A 19970-nucleotide genomic window follows, 5' to 3' on the forward strand; every position below is an offset into this window, starting at 1 on the left:
AATATTTGACTTACTAATTACAAACAAGATAAATGTGATTTTGAATTTCAGCATAAAAATGTAATAAACCAATGTTAAATGCTAAAAAAATCTCCTAGCGCTATCACCTGTTAACTGAGTAACTTTAGTCAAATCGTCAAATTACTCTAAGCCTCCATTCTCTCTTTAAAATAGACACAATACTAATAAAAGTAATGTACTTATCAATAAAAATATTAGTAATTATTAATACTACTTATTAATACTGTGAGGATTAAAGGAGATAATTTATATCAAGTATCACCACATAAGTGCACATTCCTTGGTTGCTACTATTTTTTTAAATAATCTAATGCATACTTGACTACACTACATTTGTTTGGCTTTATTAAGTATTGCAAGTCTCTTTATTCCACAGTTTCTCTGTTGTTGAATTCTTAATTGTGAGTTACTTTACAGATGTGTAACTCCAGGGAGAGTAAGTACAGATTCAAAGCCGCATTGTCAGTGCAGAGGGAAGATATGAAGCAAGGTCAATCAGATCCCGCTTTTCATCTTTTTTTTTTTTTTTTTCCTTGAGCCTGGGAAAAGCAGGGTCTGTGATTCTTTTTTTCTTCAAAAGGCTTATTTCCCATCAGTAGGATCATTTCCCTCAAGCCCTTTACTTTTCCTCACCCTTTGTCCAGTGCTTTGAACCGAAACAAGGGGCCCAGTGCTTTTTGCATATCTACAACTATTCTGTTCTGCTGGGAGTGAGTGTTGGGGGACACAATGGGGGAGGTGCGGCTGCACAGGTTGGGGGGGGTTGATGGAATATGGGGTATACTGTCTTTAGCACGATGTTTTTACGTGTTGAGTATCATTGATGCCTTTTAGTCCATTTACGTACATTGCTGTTTTGAATTTTCCCACAAATAAGCCCAGCAATATCATGCCATGATGTGTTGTGATTGTAACTAATTGTGGGACATCAAAGAGGCCACTTCATTACCTGCAAATAGCCAACTATATCAATCTTTTAAAAAAATCTTGGTTTCTCTCCTTGCTTGAATTATACGATTATTTCTATGAAAAGCTATTGTTTGGGACTTTACCCCCCTAATCAGTTTCCAAAATGTTGTTAACTGTCCATTGATGTACCCCACATAAAATGGGTTTCCCTGGCTTACCCACAGCTTGCCCATCCGGGACATACAAACCAGAAGGTTCACCAGGAGGAATCAGCACGTGCCTTCCATGTCCTGATGAAAATCACACTTCTCCACCCGGAAGTACTTCCCCTGAAGACTGTGTCTGCAAGGAGGGGTACCGGGCATCTGGCCAGACCTGCAAAGGTACGGATCCCACCACTGGCAGATAGGAAATATAAAAGCTGATCTCTTTTAGGGAAGTAATGCCGGTGTTTTCATCCAATTAATTGGGCATGGTCTTTAATATTCCTTCCTCTAATCTTATTTGGGGGGAATTCTTTGTTTTTATCATCTAGCATTCCTTATCACTGAACATATCCACATCTTGCTCCAGAGAAAGGAGATCTGAGACTCCACAAGTAATGTGGCTATGAAAACAGATTTAGTATCGGCAAAGATCTAAAATGAATCTAAGAGAGAGAAGTCACAAATTTAACAGCAAATTTGAATAACAAATGAGCTAGTTTGGGCTCTGGTGATGGTTAAATCCATTTAAAGAAAATATTTTTATAAGTAAAGTACTTTGATATTATTCATATCAAAAATTAAAAGTATTTAATTAGTCAAAGCTGTGGCTCTTGGGATTTGTGGCAGACATGCTTTGCTGGACTTATTTGTTCTTTATTTTATGCCCCTCTAACTGAGAAGGAAAATAGCTAATGACCTATGAGGGTCAAGAACTAGAAAATTTCGTATCCACATAGATATCAAGATTTTAAAATTTCTAAGCTTAAACCATATTTAGTCTGTTTTTAAACTTAACTGGAAGCAAATACCTAGTAAGCATGAGCCGTAAGTGTTCTTCTTCCAAATGCGCTCTTAGGAATTCATATGCAGTAGATGGGAATGCTGTTGATAATTTAGCTCTGTGTATACAATGTCCTCTTGACCGGAAAAGAAAAAGCGGGGGTGGGGGGAGGATGCTTTATAGACAGAGACTCACTTTGCTTTTTACTCTTGTCCCTGTAAATGTTAGTTGTCCGCTGCCCTGCCCTGAAGCCTCCTGAAAATGGTTACTTTATCCAGAACACTTGCAACAGCCACTTCAATGCAGCCTGTGGGGTCCGATGTCACCCCGGGTTCGACCTCGTGGGAAGCAGCATCTTCTTGTGTCTGCCCGATGGTTTGTGGTCCGGCTCTGAGAGCTCCTGCAGAGGTATGCAGACTGCCAGTTCACGTTGTTTATTGATTGTCTTGCTCGACGTCCTCAACTTAAACTCTAATGGACTACTAGATTCTTTGTTTCTTTTGATTTCATAGACCATAGACCACAGAAAGAGAAAAAATTACAGGAGGTTTGAAGTCAGAACTACTAAGTTCAGTTGACCACATCATCATAAACTATGCCCTTTGTGTTTCTTTTATGAACAAGCAAAGGAAAGGCCTGCCTGGGAAAGAAATGGACAGGTTACCTTAAACCTCAGATTTCAAGCAGCCAAGACAGGGTCCAGGGAGAGTTTGGGGATGATCAGTGTGCGGCTTTGATGTCTACTTTGATTGTAGGTCTCCAAGGACCACACCAGTATCCTGTGACAAGAGTAGTTAGCCAATGTATACATCCCCAGCCTTCACTTTGAATAGACAGCATGCCACAGAAAGTGGGAGTTTGCTAAAGTGACATCCCAAAGAGCCTCATCGGGCCAACAGAAAAGGGGGCAGTACCATAGATAGAACCTGAGGCTCCCACATCAGATACAGAGGAACAACAAGCAAAATTGAGAGTACCTTAATTCGCTTCCACTCTTGCCGTCTCCAAGACCTACTTTCCTACTTCTTACGACCACTGCATGGCCAGCTTCCTAGGGTTTCACAAATTGGGTTGAAAGAGAAGGCTCTCTAAGAAGAGAGGGGGACAAGCCAAAGGACTTGAGAACCCCTGCCCGTGAAGCTTCTGAATACAGTATTCCCCCCGTCACCTCGGGTTGCCAGGTGAAATACAGGACACCCGTTTAGATTCAAATTTTAGATAAACAACAAATAACTTTTTAGTATAAGTAAGTCCCATACAAGACTGGAGACCTTCTTATACAAAGAATTATTTGTTGCTTTTCTGAAATTCAAATTTAACTGGATATCCTCATTTGTTTGTTTTTATGCTAAATCTGGCAACATGACCCCCAACACATCCCCTAGGCATCCTTTGGCAATATAGTTTGCTGACGCTTTGACTGTTCCAAGACCCTGTATCACCCAGCTCACTGGAGTAGGGTAAGAAGTTCTGTCTTCTAGTCTTCTCTTAGCTCCCACACCCATAAGGGAAGCCAACCTACTCACAACTTCACGGTCATTTGTGAACCCCAGGAGACATTCACTGTTTGTATTAATCGGCTACCAATACTGAACTCATCTATGAATATGAATTTGCTTAAATCAGGTCCCAGTCCAGACCCTTATCTCTACTTAACAAAAAGAGAAGGAATCAGCAAAGTGAACAAGGGAGACCTGAAAGAAGAGGGGAGAAAAATGGAATCACAGAGATTCAAAGGCAATTACATTGGTAAAATAAGATTAGGATTCCAAGAAATGGGAGAAATCTGAGAGGAGGAAGGTATCTTAGGGAGAAGAAAAAGGTTGCTGGCACAATAAACAGACATAGTCAAAAGCCAAATTAATAAGTTAGAAAATCAACGCAAGAAATCCTTCTGAAAGTAGAGCAACATTTGAAAGATTAGAAAAAAGATGAAAGAATAAAATGACACAAGAATAGTCAAAGGAAATAGACTCTTCACAGATTAGGAATCCAGAGAGAGAATGGAGTGGAGGAGAAGCACTAATAGAAGATCAAAGAATATAACCGCAAGCTGAAATCTTGAAAATACACATGACTGAAATCTTTGATAGTCAACTTAAAATCACTTACTGGGTGCCAGAAAGCAAATTATAGAAAACAGATCCATGTCTGGAAATAATCTTATTGAAACTTCTGAAAGCCCTGGAAAAATTAGAAAATTGGGCCTGTTTCACAGTTAGAAATAATATTACCTATAAAGGAAAGGGAATCAGACTTGCCTTGAGCCCGTTATTAGCCATTCTAAATGTTAGAAGATAAGAGTATGTTTCCTGAGAAAGAAAGAATTAGACCCTAGATTTCTAAACTCCGACAAGCTATTGTTTATGTGGGAAAGCAAAGCAAAGACATTCTTAGTCATACAGTCTCAAAGGGTAAAAAGCCTATTACTGAAAAGGTTGATCATAGGAACCTCTTAGAAATATTCCTGTAAAGTTACATAGTTATTAAGTTCTTTGTAAAACCTCTACCCCTTCTTCCAAATACCTCATGGCAGAAGGTAGAAAACATGACATTTTAACTTTCCACTTACTGACCTTCCAAAGAAGAGTGAGAAAATCAGGCAGACATCCCCTTTAGGATAAGGTCTGGCCCTTGCCTCTTTAACCCTCTACAGTCTCCATCCTGAGCCTCGAATCCTACACTAAAGCCTTAAGAAATGGCCATGCCCTCTCAGGAAGCCATCCGTTTGCAAGTTGTTTCAACAGCCTTGATTGTCCAGTCATTCCTTTGGTCCCTGTATATAAGCCCTCCCTGTCGCTGACCTTCTCATCTGGGATGGGATGACCCCTAACCTCTGTATGTGCATCCACAAACCTGTCCTACCCGCATTCTAGCCCTTGTGCTTTGTGTGTGAGGGTCAGTCAGGGAAGCCCAGGAAATACACCATCTGTGCTATGGGATGAGGAACTTTTTAAGAATCAGACCTTACATGATTTTGGAAGGAGCTGGGAAGCAGAAGGTCCAGAAGAGAAATTGGAGGATCAGAGGAGTTACTACCAGTTCAGTCTGAGAATCCAAGCCCACCCAGCTGCTGAAGTGGAACCACAAGGGAGAAATGCGTTGGGAGGTCTAAGAGAAGCTTTATCTCTCTGTAACCATGCCCTGATGCTCTACATCCAAGAACCCAGCAGTGAGCTTGGGGCCACCTTGGGTCAACAGGGTCAGCAATTGGGATGTGGACTGGAGGTGACCAAAGACAAGCTGGAACCTACTGTGCATGTGTGCATTTGTCCATCACTGATTCTGCCTGCAGTGATCACTGCCTCTCTTCCGCCTTCCAAGATCAAGTGCAGGTTCTTCTTTTGATCAACCCTAAACTGGCCCACAATAAGGGGATTCTGACAGTGTTTCCCAGCTTAACCAACTTGTTACAATACAAACCACCCTACTTAACTTTAATTAATTAACTCGTCGATCACCTCTGCTGGTCTGTGAGCTCATTATGAGCACAGAACGTATCTTCCCCCACCCCAGCTAATCCTTGGTTATACTTCTGGTAAATGATATGGATAAGTACATTGACAAATAGATACACTGACAGTCTGCTTGTGTCACTTCCCATTATGCAGTCCCATTTTTAAAAAGCAGGCTTGTTGTCTTCTATGCAATTTGCATTGATGTCCCCGTATAAGTAAAATAACTTTAATCAAAATAAGAGCGATGCTCCAGGATGTGAACTTTTCTGAGCTCCCTTTCATTTCACCTCCAAAAAACTACTCCCTAACTTACCAGTGAACGAAGTTGTCCTGAATGAAGGTACTAAGTCAGGCTCTTCCTCCAGCTCCTCATTAAAGGATTTAGTTATAGACATACTTCGTTTTACTGAGCTTTGCTTTATTTTGCTTTGCTGATGTTGCAGTTTTTACAAATTGAAGGTTTGTACTGATAACAACCCCACGTTGTCAGATAATGGTTAGCATTTTTTAGCAATAAACTGTTTTTAAGTAATGGGCGTATATTGGTTTTTAGAATAATGCTAATTTGCACACTTAATAGACTACAGTATAGTGTAAACATAAATTTTTTTTTTTTTTTTTTTTTTTTTTTTTTTGGTGGTACGCGGTCCTCTCACTGTTGTGGCCTCTCCCGTTGCGGAGCACAGGCTCCGGACGCGCAGGCCCAGCGGCCATGGCTCACGGGCCCAGCTGCTCCACGGCATGTGGGATCTTCCCGGACCGGGGCACGAACCCGTGTCCCCTGCATCGGCAGGCGGACTCTCAACCAGTGCGCCACCAGGGAAGCCCTAAACATAACTTTTATATGCACTGGGAAACCAAAAAAATCGTGGGACTTGCTTTACTGCAATAGTCACTGTATTTGGTGGTCTGGAACTGAGCCTGCAATATCTCTGAGGTCTGCCTGTACTTGAGGTATTGTTCTGTGAAACATATACCATAATTCATTAATTCAAAAACACTTTTCCCCCCACATCTTAACATCCTAAAACTGAAATGTACCTCAACAACCATGGCGTTGAATCCTTTCACAGACATTACTGTTTCTTTATTAGCAGCTTATAAAATAATGTTGTGCCTTACAATTGGGGCGTCTGGGATTCGGTGAAATATGGCAGTTATGTGGGAATTCACTTCTGTTTCAGGAGGGGTAGTGTGGAGAAAGTAGCATTTTACAGGTCTAATTTAAATCTAATATAAAGACAGAGGATAAGTTTATTTTTTTTCTTGAAAATCTTTCTAAAAGCGAGGCAGAAATGAAAGACCAGTGTAAAATATAAAGACTTTTACAAATTTCATGTTACATCCTAAATGTTCTGTAGGGTTAAATAATAACTAATAGTCTTGATTCTTATTCCTCCTATACATTCTTCATTAAAACACGCTCTGAATTTTATCTGAATTACACATTCCTTTCTAAACTAGTAAGGATTCCTTTGTGGTCTCTCAGTGATAACTAGCTAAACCACAACATGAAAGTAAAGTAAATTTTGTGATAGTATTTTTCCTGAGAAAAACGTTCAGGCAACAGTGAGAACCCTGCATTTCACATCAGATTTATTTTATTTTCAGTATAGAAGCTGTCAAAATTGGGAGAGTGACAGGAAGTGTAAATCTGAGAAAAAAATCTAACGAGTCTTTCCACTGAGAACCAGATCAAGTTCTCACATTGTCTGCTACCTAGTAGACCATTCTCTTGAAAGACTAAATTGCTGTTTTCTAAAAAGACTAAATAAATATTTAAGGATTGCTTTAACATGAATGTCAGTCAAACGTTTATTGCAGAAGTTTTCAGCTTATGGAAATAAAAATAGTTTTGAAGTTGAAACTCATAAATAAGCATGTTCCTATCAAAAATGATAAAAATGGTCATTCTTGGTTGAAAAGGAGTATAAAATGTTTAAGAACTAAATAGGAATTATTACATATGCTTTGTATTCCCTGAGGAGCAGTGCAAGTTTATTAAAACCAACACTTGAGAAGCAATGTAATTTGCATATGTATGAAACACCAGCTCTAATTTACTATCAGTTCTCTTGAGAGATGTTGCAAGTTCATTTCCTCTCAAGTTGGAAAGCTGGAGTCATTTCAGCAGTTTATTGGATCAAAAGCAGTTGTTTAATATGGTTTTCTAGATTTTCTATATCTTGATCATAGTAATTTGTCTCATTCACTTTTAATTCTACCTGGCTCTTGGTATTGTGCTACGCCTGATGAGTGCCCTCAAGAAAAGTCAAAATAGGGGAGGCAAAATATTTCTACACCCTTGATGGATACACTCAATAAAGATTCTACTTACATGGTGGACACACTCCATAAAAATCAAAACGTGGAAGGCAAAATAATTCTGCTCATTTGTCATTAATAGTTGACTTTGGTCCAAACCATCCCAGTGATTGAAAGACGAGGGCTTATGGTTTAACTTCTAATCTAATTCTTGAATTTTCTCTCAGGAGTAATCAATCCTAAATGAATATTTCATGCACCCAATATTTATGTTCTGCCAACTAATATAATTTGAATGGGTTCCTTCAGAGTAGATTCTGTGAAACCGCGACTTCAGTTGAATATGCACTGAATATTTTACCCCAACTTCCTTTCCTATTATTTTAAAGCTAAGCTTTCATCATAAGTAACTGCATGCTTCATATGAAAAATTGGCAAATGCATAAAAGAAGGAAAAAGACATCTTACCCAGAGTCTCAACAAAGTTCTTGAGTCCCAAGTGATTTTGTTCAAAAATATTTAGAGATCTCTCTGTTGTCTTGTGGCCTTTAGTGTTGCAGGAGTGTTATCTGAGAGAAAAGTGAGATTTGTTCTTTGCAGGGGTTTTTGCTTTTCGTACAATGCCTGATGCTTATTGGATTATATCTGTAAGCTATTAAAATGAGTATCCACGCCCATCTGTTGGCATATTCAACAAGAATCCACTGTCTTGTGCTCTCCGTATCTCTGTTTATCACCAGGATGTACATGCCATCTGACTGAAAGGGTGCACGGCCGTGGGTCTCTGCAGCCCCCCACCTTTCCCTCTCCCTTCCCTGCACTCTCCTTTCCCCACCCTCTTCCATGTCTCCCCCTCCCCTCCTCTTCCTCTCTGTCACCTGCCTTTCTCCTCCTCTTCTCTTCCCTTTCTTCTCCCCTCTCCTTATTCTCCCCTTTTCTTTCCTCCTTTACTGTCCTTCCTCCTTCCTCCTTCTCCTGATTTGAAATCCTGATTTGAGTGGGTCTAAGCTAGAACTGGAGGAAAAGAAGTGTAGAAAGAGCATAAACTCTTTAGAGATAATTTTACCTAAAGAAGAACACATAACAGATTGGAGGCTCCAGTAGGGTATAGAATTTGATGGAGTTGAAGCTCTTGAGGGAATAATCTAGGAAGATAGGAGGTCGTTGTCAGAGGAGGGTGCGTGGATTGGTGCTGGCAAGGTCTAGAGGATAAGGCAGTGGAGGGGAGGCTGAAATAAGGTGAAGGATGTGGTTATTGGTGAAGAAGAGGTAAGGAATATGACTCTGGGGTATTGGAATGATCATCTACATAGATCATGAAATCACCAGCTTATGTGTGTGTGTGTGTGCACGTGTGTGCCAGAGAGAGAGAGAGAGAGAGAGAGAGAGAGAGAGAGAAATATAAAATCATTAAAGAATGAGAAGTGGCCAAAAGGTCAACAGGCAACTGGGGAGCGGGGGTGGGGGTGGGGGGGGAAGGGATGTTTTTCCTCCCTCCAGGGAGCTGGAGGTGTTTAGGAAGAAGGAAGAGAATGATCTGGGAAGGCATTAAAGAGCAGGTCCTGTCTATAAGAGACAATAAGATTTTTTACTAGGATGAGAAAGTAAGGAAAAGTTCATAAGAGAAGTTTAGGATTTATTGAGGACTGATGATGTATTCCAGAGGGCAGGTGCATGAGTTTGTGAGTTAGAGTTGGATCAGAGCTGTGTGGGGATGACCCTGGTAGATGAAGCGATTGTCCTGAACAAGAATATAGGGCCTGCTGGAATTGACAGAGATGTACTCTAAGGCGCTCTATGGGATTTGGGTGGGCTAGGCGGTGGTAGACTCTTGCCGGAACTCAGAGCACAGATGTCACTTGGGAACCTGCAGGAGCAGTCCGAGTACCTTCTTGTAGCTTCTCTGATGCAGCGTTGAGGCAGGAGTGGCAGCGCTGGGGAAACGCACAGTTCTCTGGACAGCCCATGGCACTTCTGCTGCTGGTGGTGCAGAGGCACAGGGCCCTCTCCAGCCTCCAGAGCTTAGTAAATACTCTTCTAGCTCCTTTTTCATGGTGGTTTCAAAGTCCATAGAGAAAGGAAGTGTATCACCAGTTGCAACCTGGTCACTTCTCAGACCAGGGGAACATGATCTGGGCTCACAGGCTCTACCCCTGAGCAAGGTTGGAACACATACAAATCCCATGAGCTGAAAGAGGCGAAAGAGCTTCCCTTGGAAAATTAACAAAGGGAAAATGAATGGATGCTGGGCAGAGGGAATTAGGGTTTGCATATACCTACTGGTATCAGTGACCCAAGTAACTAGGTCATAAGACAATTAAGGGTTTGTTTTTCTCTCACCTGAAAGGACAGAAGTAGGTAATCCAAAACTGCTATGATAGCTCATTGTCATCAGAGACCCAGGCTTCTTTTATTTTTTTGCTGTACCATCTTAGTGCATGAGACTTACCCTGTAATATGCTGGGGCCCTATCCTTCATGTCTGTATTTCAGGACAAAAGGAGGAAGAGGGGAAGGCAAAAAAGGTACTCTCTCAACTGATAGTCCCCACTCAAAAGCTTTTCCAGAAGTCCCATACAACCTTAGCGTATATGTCACTGGCTCTCATTTGTTGCGACGGAGGTGGAGAATTGTTATCTTCTAGCTGTGCCTGTTACTATGCTGAATAAAACTGGGAGGAGTGGTTATTGGGTGGGCAACTAGCAGTCTCTGCTGCAGCAGCAAAAACAAACAAAACAATGGTAATGCATAAGTCAATATTATCATCATGAGCTAGGATTTGCAGGAAGCGTCTGGGAAGAAAGGGGTGAAAAAGCTAAAAGGACCAGAATTGTGGCTAGAGTAGAATGCTGCAGTTCAAGATTGCAGAGGCTGAGCAGCTGTCAAGAGTCTGGGATAATTAAAAATCCCAGGATATGCCCATGAGGTCTGAAAACGGAAGTGAACCTGATCTCTGTCCTGGGAAAGACCCCTTCCTTTTGTTAGAACGTAGCCTGGAGAATCACAGCAAAGGCCCAGCTGAGGGCTGCAGGGACCTCCCTTTGTAAACCATCCCCAGTCTCCAGCCATTATTGTCCATTTAGGACCAGACTCCTTAAACAGCTTAAGTTTCCCACCTGTAGACAGAGGTGGAACACAGTGATGTTGTTTAGGCCATGCATTTGATAAAACATAGGCTTTTAATTATCCCATACTAACTGAAAATATAATGGTGTGTTATTTACTGTTTGTAATGTGTAGGCCTTATTAAATTTATAATTATTATCTTTGTCCTCATTGAGTAGAATATGATCTAATTGTTTTCATTTCACATAGCGAGAACATGCCCTCGTCTCCGCCAACCCAAACATGGCCGCCTCAGCTGTTCTACCGGAGAACTGTCCTATAGGACAGTGTGTTTGGTCACCTGTGATGAAGGGTACAGACTAGAAGGAAGTGCTAGGCTTACCTGCCAAGTAAACGCCCAGTGGGATGGTCTAGAACCCCGGTGTGTGGGTAAGTTCTTAGAAGGCATGGTGCCTTGGATGGGTCATTTCTCTTGCTCTCTGGTTTCTCCTCTTTTCTGTGAAGACCTAGAACTAAAAACTGACTCATTATGGGTATAAATACACATCCATATGTATAGGTATGTGGCGCTGTAGACACATGAACAAATATGTAGTTTTATTCCCCTCCACTGGTAAAAAGACTTCTCACCACAATCCAGTTTTCCGAATCCCTAAAGATTACAGCTTCAAATGGGAATGATTTTTGTTTTAATTGGGGCAAATTTGGATGGATTTTTAAACAGCAAATGCTGTGTAATTCCCTCAATTTTTAAAACACAATTTACCTTTACCTTGTTGATGAAAGGACAAAATTATGAACCAGTGAATGTTAAGATGGGCCGTAAAATTCTCTTTCATCAGAAGATTTTCTGCCTTGTCCTTCACCAAGAGTTGTGACATCTCATGCCTGAAATTGGGTCCAGAATGAATAAACTCAGTAGCTCTTCCAGTTTGCTGCATCTTATACACTGTTGAAACATTAACGATGGTAATGATGATGATGAAATGATAATAACTACCATTAGTGAACCCTTACGATGTCTCAGATACAGTATACCTGGGAGTGCTACCAGGTAAGTCATTAAATAACCAACTTCCAAAATAGGAAGATGAACTATATGTAGGGAATAAATTGAGGTATTCCAGGACCCTAGATGGGAAAACTAGGTACTATAACTATCTCTATTCTTTATAAATTGATTTACAGGTTTATTCTAGTATAATCTAGTATTGGATCCAGGGCTGATAATAAGGGAAGGTGTCACCAGAAAGGATATTGGGCTTTACTGAGGGGTTCAGTAACAGTCCTAGAGTTGACCCTCATGGTGCAGGCTCAGAAAACTTATACGGGGGTATTATATATTTAAATAATAATTTAATAATAAAAATAACAAGTAAAGTTTATTAACAATGAGATACTTGTCATGACTACTGAAAGACATAGGCCTGACAGGCATAATATTTCCCTGGAGGCAGAAGCTACAAGGATTCCCAAACCACAAACAGACTTAGTTGGCATAAAACCAAGACAAAGGGAGTTAGCTTCTCCAGATAGTTCACAGAATTAAATGAAGATGATGGATCTATCCACCATAAAAAGGCTGCTTTGGCAATGGAACAAAAAATCTCAATAAATCCCTTTAGTTGGAACGTTGTCTCCCAAGATTAGAATTTGTATCTAGATATTAATGTTTACTCCTGAGAATCATCTATTTCACTGGCTCCATGGATGAGTAGCTTTTCTTGTGAGGGACCCAGTCTTTTATTAAAAATGTAATACATTTAATAAGGTTACTCTGGAGTTATTCTTTAAAGAATTTAAATTTAATTATTAAGTTTAGCTTAAAATTTTAAAATTCTTTAAACTTTAAGAATTCTCTTTAAAATTATTGCGTACATCCCTGTAATGATTTAAAGTGTATGTCAATCTTGGTAGATTTGAAGTCTAACCATCAAAAGGAAATTATATCCTTATTTACAATTTATTGGGGAACAACTCACCGTAGCCCCCAAATTCTGACAATAACGATAATTACTATGAAATTTTCCACTTAAAAAATTGATAGACATGAATAGAAAGCGTATTGAAGAATAGATAGTTGCAAAACTGGAAAATTTTGAACATGAGGTACAATGAGGGAGAACTTATTCTCACCATCATAAGACAGATTATGAACCCACAGTGATTAAAATAGTACATTAATGGTACAAAGATGCACAGAACAATGGAAGCAAACATGGCTCAGAAACAAACATTATTTTTTGTAGAAGAATATAATATTCAGTAAGGGAAATTTTAGATATCCATGGGGGAAAGAAGCTTATCTAAAAATTAGTCAGTTTTGACTCACCTCATTTTTAAAAATCACTAAGTTAATTTAACTAATTAATTAAATGAGGCAAATTAAGGAGTGAAGTATAAGAAATAATATGGAGAAAATACGGATTTTAATGGAGAAGAACTTCATATAAATAAAAAGGACACTAGATTTGAATACATAAAGATGTAAATTTCTGTACTTCAAATGAACTCTCTGCATTATTAAAATGCAAACAAGAAAAAGTTATTTGAAACACATAAAAAAAAAGTCAATGTCCTTAACATTTTCTGACGTATGAAACTAGACCAAAACACAAAAATGTGAAGACTCCAATACAAAAAGAGATAAAGGAAATGAATTAAATGAACAAAGGAGACGTTTTAAAAATACAATTAAAAAATAAACAAATTGAGAAAATTCTAGAACCAAAGTTATGAGATATGGGTTAAATTATACACTGATAAAATTTCTTAGATATAAATATTTTCATTATTAAACAGGAAGAATGAAAATAACATTAAATTCAAAAGCTACGAAAATAATGATTGCAAGAGAAGTTGAAAGAAGTACATAATAATAATGAAGATGAATTATAAAAGGAGATGGAATGCAGTAGAGTGGATAAGAGGAAAATCTTTGAATAAAGTAATAAAATAAATTTTAAAAAGAAAGAAAAATGCAAAACTAGAATTTTTCCAGGAAGCTATCACAAAGGAATACATGAGGTCTGAGGTTTTTATTTTATTTTTTTAAAATATATTTATTATTTTTGGCTGCATTGGGTCTTCGTTGGTGCGCATGGGCTTTCTCTAGTTTTGGTGAGCGGGGGCTACTCTATTCTTTTAAAATTTTTATTTTTAACATCTTTATTGGAGTATAGTTGCTTTACAATGGTGTGTAAGTTTCTGCTTTATAACAAAGTGAATCAGTTATACATATACATATGTTCCCATATCTCTTCCCTCTTGCGTCTCCCTCCCTCCCACCCTCCCTATCCCACCCCTCTAGGTGATCACGAACCACCTAGCTGATCTCCCTGTGCTATGCGGCTGCTTCCCACTAGCTATCTGTTTTACGTTTGGTAGTGTATATATGTCCATGCCACTCTCTCACTTTGTCACAGCTTAGGGGGCTACTCTTCATTGCGGTGCACGGGCTTCTCATTGCTGTGGCTTCTCTCGTTGCGGAGCACGGGCTCTAGGCGCGCGTGTTTCAGTAGCTGTGGCACGTGGGCTCAGTAGTTGTGGCTCACAGGCTCTAGAGCACAGGCTCAATAATTGTGGTGCATGGGCTTAGCTGCTCCACAGCATGTGGGGTCTTCCTGGACCAGGGATCGAACCCGTGTCCCCTGCATTGGCAGGCGGATTCTTAACCACTGCGTCACCAGGGAAGTCCCAGAGGTCTGAGGTTTTTAAAAGAATAATAAAATACCGTACAATACATTTATTATGCATGATTTTCTAAGAAAATGAAAATTATTAAATGAATCAAGAAAAAAAGTAGAAAAGCAAGTATATAGTTACCTATGGGTAATTTACAAAAAAATGGAAATGTTATCAGAGTTTAATTACTACTCCCAAAATGACTGAGGGATCAGTGAAACTCTTTCAAACTTTTAAAAAGCAGTAATTCTCATACCATGTAATTTGGCCCAGTTAGTGGAAAGTTAATCAGTTCATACTATCAAACTATTATTATTCTATTGCCAACCTGACAACTTTTACCAAGAAAGAAATACATATATATAGAAAATACACTAGCAATCCACATTCAAAAGAATGGTCTGCCAAAACGAGTAGAGGTTTATCCTAGGAATGTAAGGAGGGTTTAAAATTAGGTACTCTATCAACATAATAAATTACTTCATTATAAAAAATAGGAAAAATTCATATGGTTGCTCAGTATAAGATAAAAATGTATTATTATCATTTAAAACACATTTTTAATAGAACTCTAAGAAACTCATATTGATTACTGACATAATAAAAAAGTCCATCTTAAATCTGCATCCAGTTATGGAAACAATGTAGACAGTCTTATTAAATCTGGAAAAAGAAAAGGATTCCAGATTCATCCGTATTATTTAGCATTGTTCTCTAAGCTTTAGCTCTTGTAATAAATCATAAGGTTAGAGCTTAGAGGATTCAGAATCATCATTTGTAAACTACGTGTCTACCTCCAAAAAAGAATGAACCTACTTAAAGACTGAGAGTTCATTAAAGTCATAAGAATATCAAATAAACAACTCTTCTATATAAATGATAAACAGAATATATAGAGAAAAATCACATTCAAAAGATCTATAGAAAATATAAAATATGGAAGAATAACCTTAAAGAGAAATGTGTGAAACCTGTGTTACACAAACTACAAAATATTACTGAAAGACAAAAAGAACACCTTAATGTTTTTACAAAATGTTATCAAAATGTAAGTTCTCTCCAAATATATGTATATGTAAAATGCAATATCATCCAATAGCCCAAAAGGGTTTTTCTTTTTTGCCCCCTTTTTGGAATTGGGGATTGACTCCAGGATTCATCTGGAAGAATGTGTAGGCAAAACTCACTGAAATAAGATTGAAAGGGAAGAGTAATAAAGAGTAGTAAAAAGAAAGTAGCTCTACTGGGTTTTAAAATATATACTAAAACTGCAAAAATGAAGAGTATGCAAGAATTGCATCAGATCAATGGGACTGAATAGATTCCAAAACTTACGAGTTTCACGTATCATTAGGGAAGCATCATAGCTCAGTTGAGAAGATAAGATTTATTCAACTGATAATAAAGGAAAATTGGCTAGCTCCTTGGGAAAAACAAAATGAAATTTTCATATGTTTTTAATACACACCAGACACATAAATTCTTCATAGTTTTAAAAATATAAATTAGGGCTTCCCTGGTGGCGCGGTGGTTCGGAGTCCGCCTGCCGATGCGGGGACGCGGGTTCGTGCCCCGGTCCGGGAGGATCCTGCGTGCCGCGGAGCGGCTGGGCCCGTGAGCCGTGGCCGCTGGGCCTGCGCGTCCGGGGCCTGTGCTCCGCGGTGGGAGGGGCTGAGGCGGTGAGAGGCCCGCGTACTATTAACCCATGTATTAGGCATAAAAGCAATGGGAAAAGATTTACCATTAGATTAGAAAAGATTAGATTAGACTATATAAAAACTAAAGACATCATTCAAAAGGTCATAAATAGTAAGAAAGAGAATATTAACAGGGAATAAAATCTTCAACAATTATGACAGCTAAAAGAATAATTTTCTTAATTTATAAATAACATACCTGAATAAATGATTTAAAGTCCCATATAGTTGTTATATTTGAACCACAGATTTGGCCCTGATTTTCCTCTTGGTCAAAGCAAAATAGGAAGTCTGGGCAACCACGTGGTACATACTGTGCAAAAACAAAGAAACATATCAATTTCTCGGGAAAATTTGCTTTTGCTGACCGAGAGGTTTGAAAGCAGTCATTTCAGGGAAGAGGCATGGTTGTGGAATATTTTAGGAGCACACAGGTTCTGCTACTTACCAATTGGGTAGCCTCAGGAAAGTTAACTATGAGAGTTACTATTATGTTCCAGCGCTCTTGTTTGTAAGTGGGAATAATAACAACAGCCCTTACTGCATATGTTTAAATGGGTCTATCCTTGTAAAGCCCTTAGAATAATGCCTGGCATATCACATGGGAAATACAGACTAAAGACGCCAGCAGTGCTCCCAGTAGAATCACTACTACAACGACAAACAAATGTGTGTATGGGGTCATGTGTGTGTGTGTGTGTGTGTGACACACACAGAGACACATGCCCTGCATTAAGTCCTAGTCTGATTTTCCATTCTATCTCCAGTCTACCTAATTCTACCTAATTCATCTGCTATTCTTCATCTGTGCTGAAAATAACATCATTAAGAGTCAAGGCCCTAATTATGACATAGTGATTCTAGGGAGAGTATAAAAGATAGAACCTAATTCACTATTTTATACTTTGTAGCCATAACGTAACATTCTGCAAACTGAATGAAGGTGCTCTAAGCAAATGATAAAAGTCACAGTCGGCATTGATTTAAGTGCTAGTTAGAAATCTTTCAAGATTTTGATGCACCGGCAACATAGCATGAGGTAACTCAAGAGAGACGGTTGAGCGTTATTTACAATACAGCATTTGTTTAGTGTCACATACAGACCTCATTTAGTGACTTATGTCAGTCCCACAGCAGACCAATTGTATTTTTCTCGAGTAAAGCGAATCTGTGACATTTGCAATCTGTGGGAACGCAAATAACATTTTCTTGCTCTCCTACAATAGAGCGCCACTGCTCCACCTTTCAGAAGCCCAGAGGTGTCATCGTGTCACCCCCCACCTGTGGCAAGCATCCAGCCAAACCTGGGACGATTTGTCAGCTAAGTTGCCACCAAGGATTCATTTTATCAGGAGGCAGAGAAGAAGTGAGGTGCACCACCTCCGGAAAATGGAGTGCCAAAGTTCAGACAGCTGCTTGTGAAGGTAGGTCCGTACAATGGTCAAGTTAAAAACCAAATTCTATATAATGACACATTGGTGCAGTGTGGGACTGTCCCTCTTTGCTACTTTTGCTGCAAATCTATGGTAAAAGGATAGATGTAACCCCAGAAAATGCTATGAAGATGTCTGTTACAAAATCATGGACTCACAAAATCCAATTACAATGTACCAGGCAACAATAGAAGAGATAGAAAACTAAGGATGATATTAGAGCTGGAAATCAGGTTAAGTTTTCCATTGGGAGTTGAAGATCTTTGGGGAATTTCTGGCTCCTATAAAGCAGGTGAGATTAAGTTAATTTTTTTTAAAAAAAAGCAAGTCATCAGCCCTATGAAACCTGCATCTCAGTACTTTCACAAGAGAACATTGCCATCTTCCTAGCAACAAGAGCCGACTGCAGTGAAAAGGAGCTATTGAGAGCAAGAAAGAGTTCTTAGAAGTAAAAATATAAATGTCTCTAAGAGAAGGGTCGAAAAGTGGAGTGGGTGTTGTTGAAAACAATATTAGTGATTTGACAAAGCAAACTGAGAATTCCTTCAGAATGGAGAACTGATAAACAGGGAACTTGAATATCCCAATGGATCAAGCCCAAAAGATGGAAGTTAAGAGATACCTGTGATAAATCGAGAAACCCCAATAAAGAGTTCCAGAAGCAGAGAGAGGATAAGGGATGGAGGAGAAGAATTTCCTCCCAGTAGAAGGAAGTCCCCCTGAGCTTCAGAAAGCCTTGAATTTTTTTGATCAAAATAGCCTCAGACCTTGTTTATCTCTTTTATATAAAGTAGTATATATCTGTTAACCCCAAGCTCTTAATTTGTCCCTTCTCCCCAACAACAAGGTCCTACCAAGTAGCTCAGGGAACTATATTCAATATCTTGTAATAACCTATAATGGAAAAGAATCTGAAAAAATATATATACATATATATGTGTATATATATGTGTGTATATATGTATGTATGTATGTATAACTGAATCACTTTGCTGTACACCTGAAACTAACACAACATTGTAAATCAACTATACTTCAATAAAAAATAAAGTACCATTGCCAGAGAAATAGAGTTTATTGATCCATGTTCAAGAAAACAGTGAGTAATGTGACTCCAAAAAAAAATAGGGGCTTCCCTGGTGGCTCAGGTGTTAGGAGTCCGCCTGCCAATGCAGGGCACACGGGTTCAAGCCCTGGCCCAGGAGGATCCCACATGCCGCTGAGCAGCTAGGCCAGTGCGCCACAACTACTGAGCCTGTGCTCTGGAGCCCGTGTACTGCAATACTGAAGCCTGCGTGCCTAGAGCCTGTGCTCCACAACAGGAGAGGCCACCGCAATGAAAGGTCCGTGCACCGCAACGAAGAGTAGCCCCCGCTTGCCACAACTAGAGAAAGCCCATGCGCAGCAACAAAGACCCAACTCAGTCAAAAATAAATAAATTAATTTAAAAAAAACAGCCTCTGAATGTTGGGCAGGCATACTTTCACTACTCCCTGTGAAATTTCCAAGGTCCAAAGTTCAGGAGAAAATCTGAAGTTTCCAGAGAGAAAAGAGAAATTTCACAAAGGAAATAAGGATCAGACTCACACTACACTTCTCATTTATAACTCTAAATGCCAGAAGGAAATGTAGCAGTGTTCTAAGAATACAGAGGGAAAATAGATATAAACTTTAAATTCCAAATCTATTCAAGCTAATATTCAAGTGTAAAGGAAAAATAAAATACTGCTTTAGATTTTAAGAGTTAATATGCTAATGCATCTTTGTGGGGGAAAATTGTCTAAGTATTAGCCCCTCTGAGAAAAGGAAAATATAAATTGAATAAAATTTTAAAGGAACAAGAATGTGAGACACAAATTAGATCAATTCGGATATATTCAGCTGCAAGTTACAGAAGACCTAATTTAACGTAACTTAAGAGGATTTATTATACCATGTAATGAGAACTTAGCTGCACAGTGACTGATGTGGCTATGTGGAATGTTACCACATCTAATTCAGTATCTGTACTGCAAAGTTTCACACTGCAAAAAATATCATTGGCTTTAATTTGTTGTTTGTTTTGCCAGAACATTTTAGCGCACTAATTAATTCCATTTGACAGCATTTCCAGTGCAGTTCCTTCCTGCCAGTCAACATTCATTTTTTCTGTCTCTTTATTTCATTCCAAAAATATTTATCAAACTCCTGTTATATGCCAGGAACTATATAATACAATGGGACAAGAGATATCCTGGCATTCAAAGAACTTAAATTCTTTGGGAGGAGAAAATTTAATTTCAAAATGGCAAAACGAGTTATGGTTAGGAAGGACAGAGGGCCATGGGAACTTGTGGAGTGAGCACCTAAAATGGACCAGTGGGGTCAGAGAAGCTTCCTGAGGAGCTTGTGTCTAAGCTGAGAATTAAAGGACAAGTAGGGGTTTCCTGGGTAAAGGGGGAAGAGAGCATT

The 19970-nt window shown here is 39.1% G+C and overlaps 1 protein-coding gene across 2 annotated transcripts in view; it reads left to right on the forward strand.

Annotated features, from left to right (window-relative positions):
- SVEP1 (sushi, von Willebrand factor type A, EGF and pentraxin domain containing 1) overlaps window positions 1-19970 on the forward strand; it is a 185013-nt gene that overhangs the window by 63009 nt on the left and 102034 nt on the right. For both annotated transcript variants that reach the window (XM_060014343.1, XM_060014344.1), the window contains exons 4-7: window positions 1155-1313; window positions 2146-2325; window positions 10955-11134; window positions 17313-17510. In XM_060014343.1, coding sequence (XP_059870326.1) covers window positions 1155-1313; window positions 2146-2325; window positions 10955-11134; window positions 17313-17510 — 717 coding nt within the window. The remainder of the gene's footprint in view (window positions 1-1154; window positions 1314-2145; window positions 2326-10954; window positions 11135-17312; window positions 17511-19970) is intronic.

The sequence above is a fragment of the Delphinus delphis genome, chromosome 6, assembly GCF_949987515.2.
Source record: "Delphinus delphis chromosome 6, mDelDel1.2, whole genome shotgun sequence".
Taxonomy (NCBI): Eukaryota; Metazoa; Chordata; class Mammalia; order Artiodactyla; family Delphinidae; genus Delphinus; species Delphinus delphis.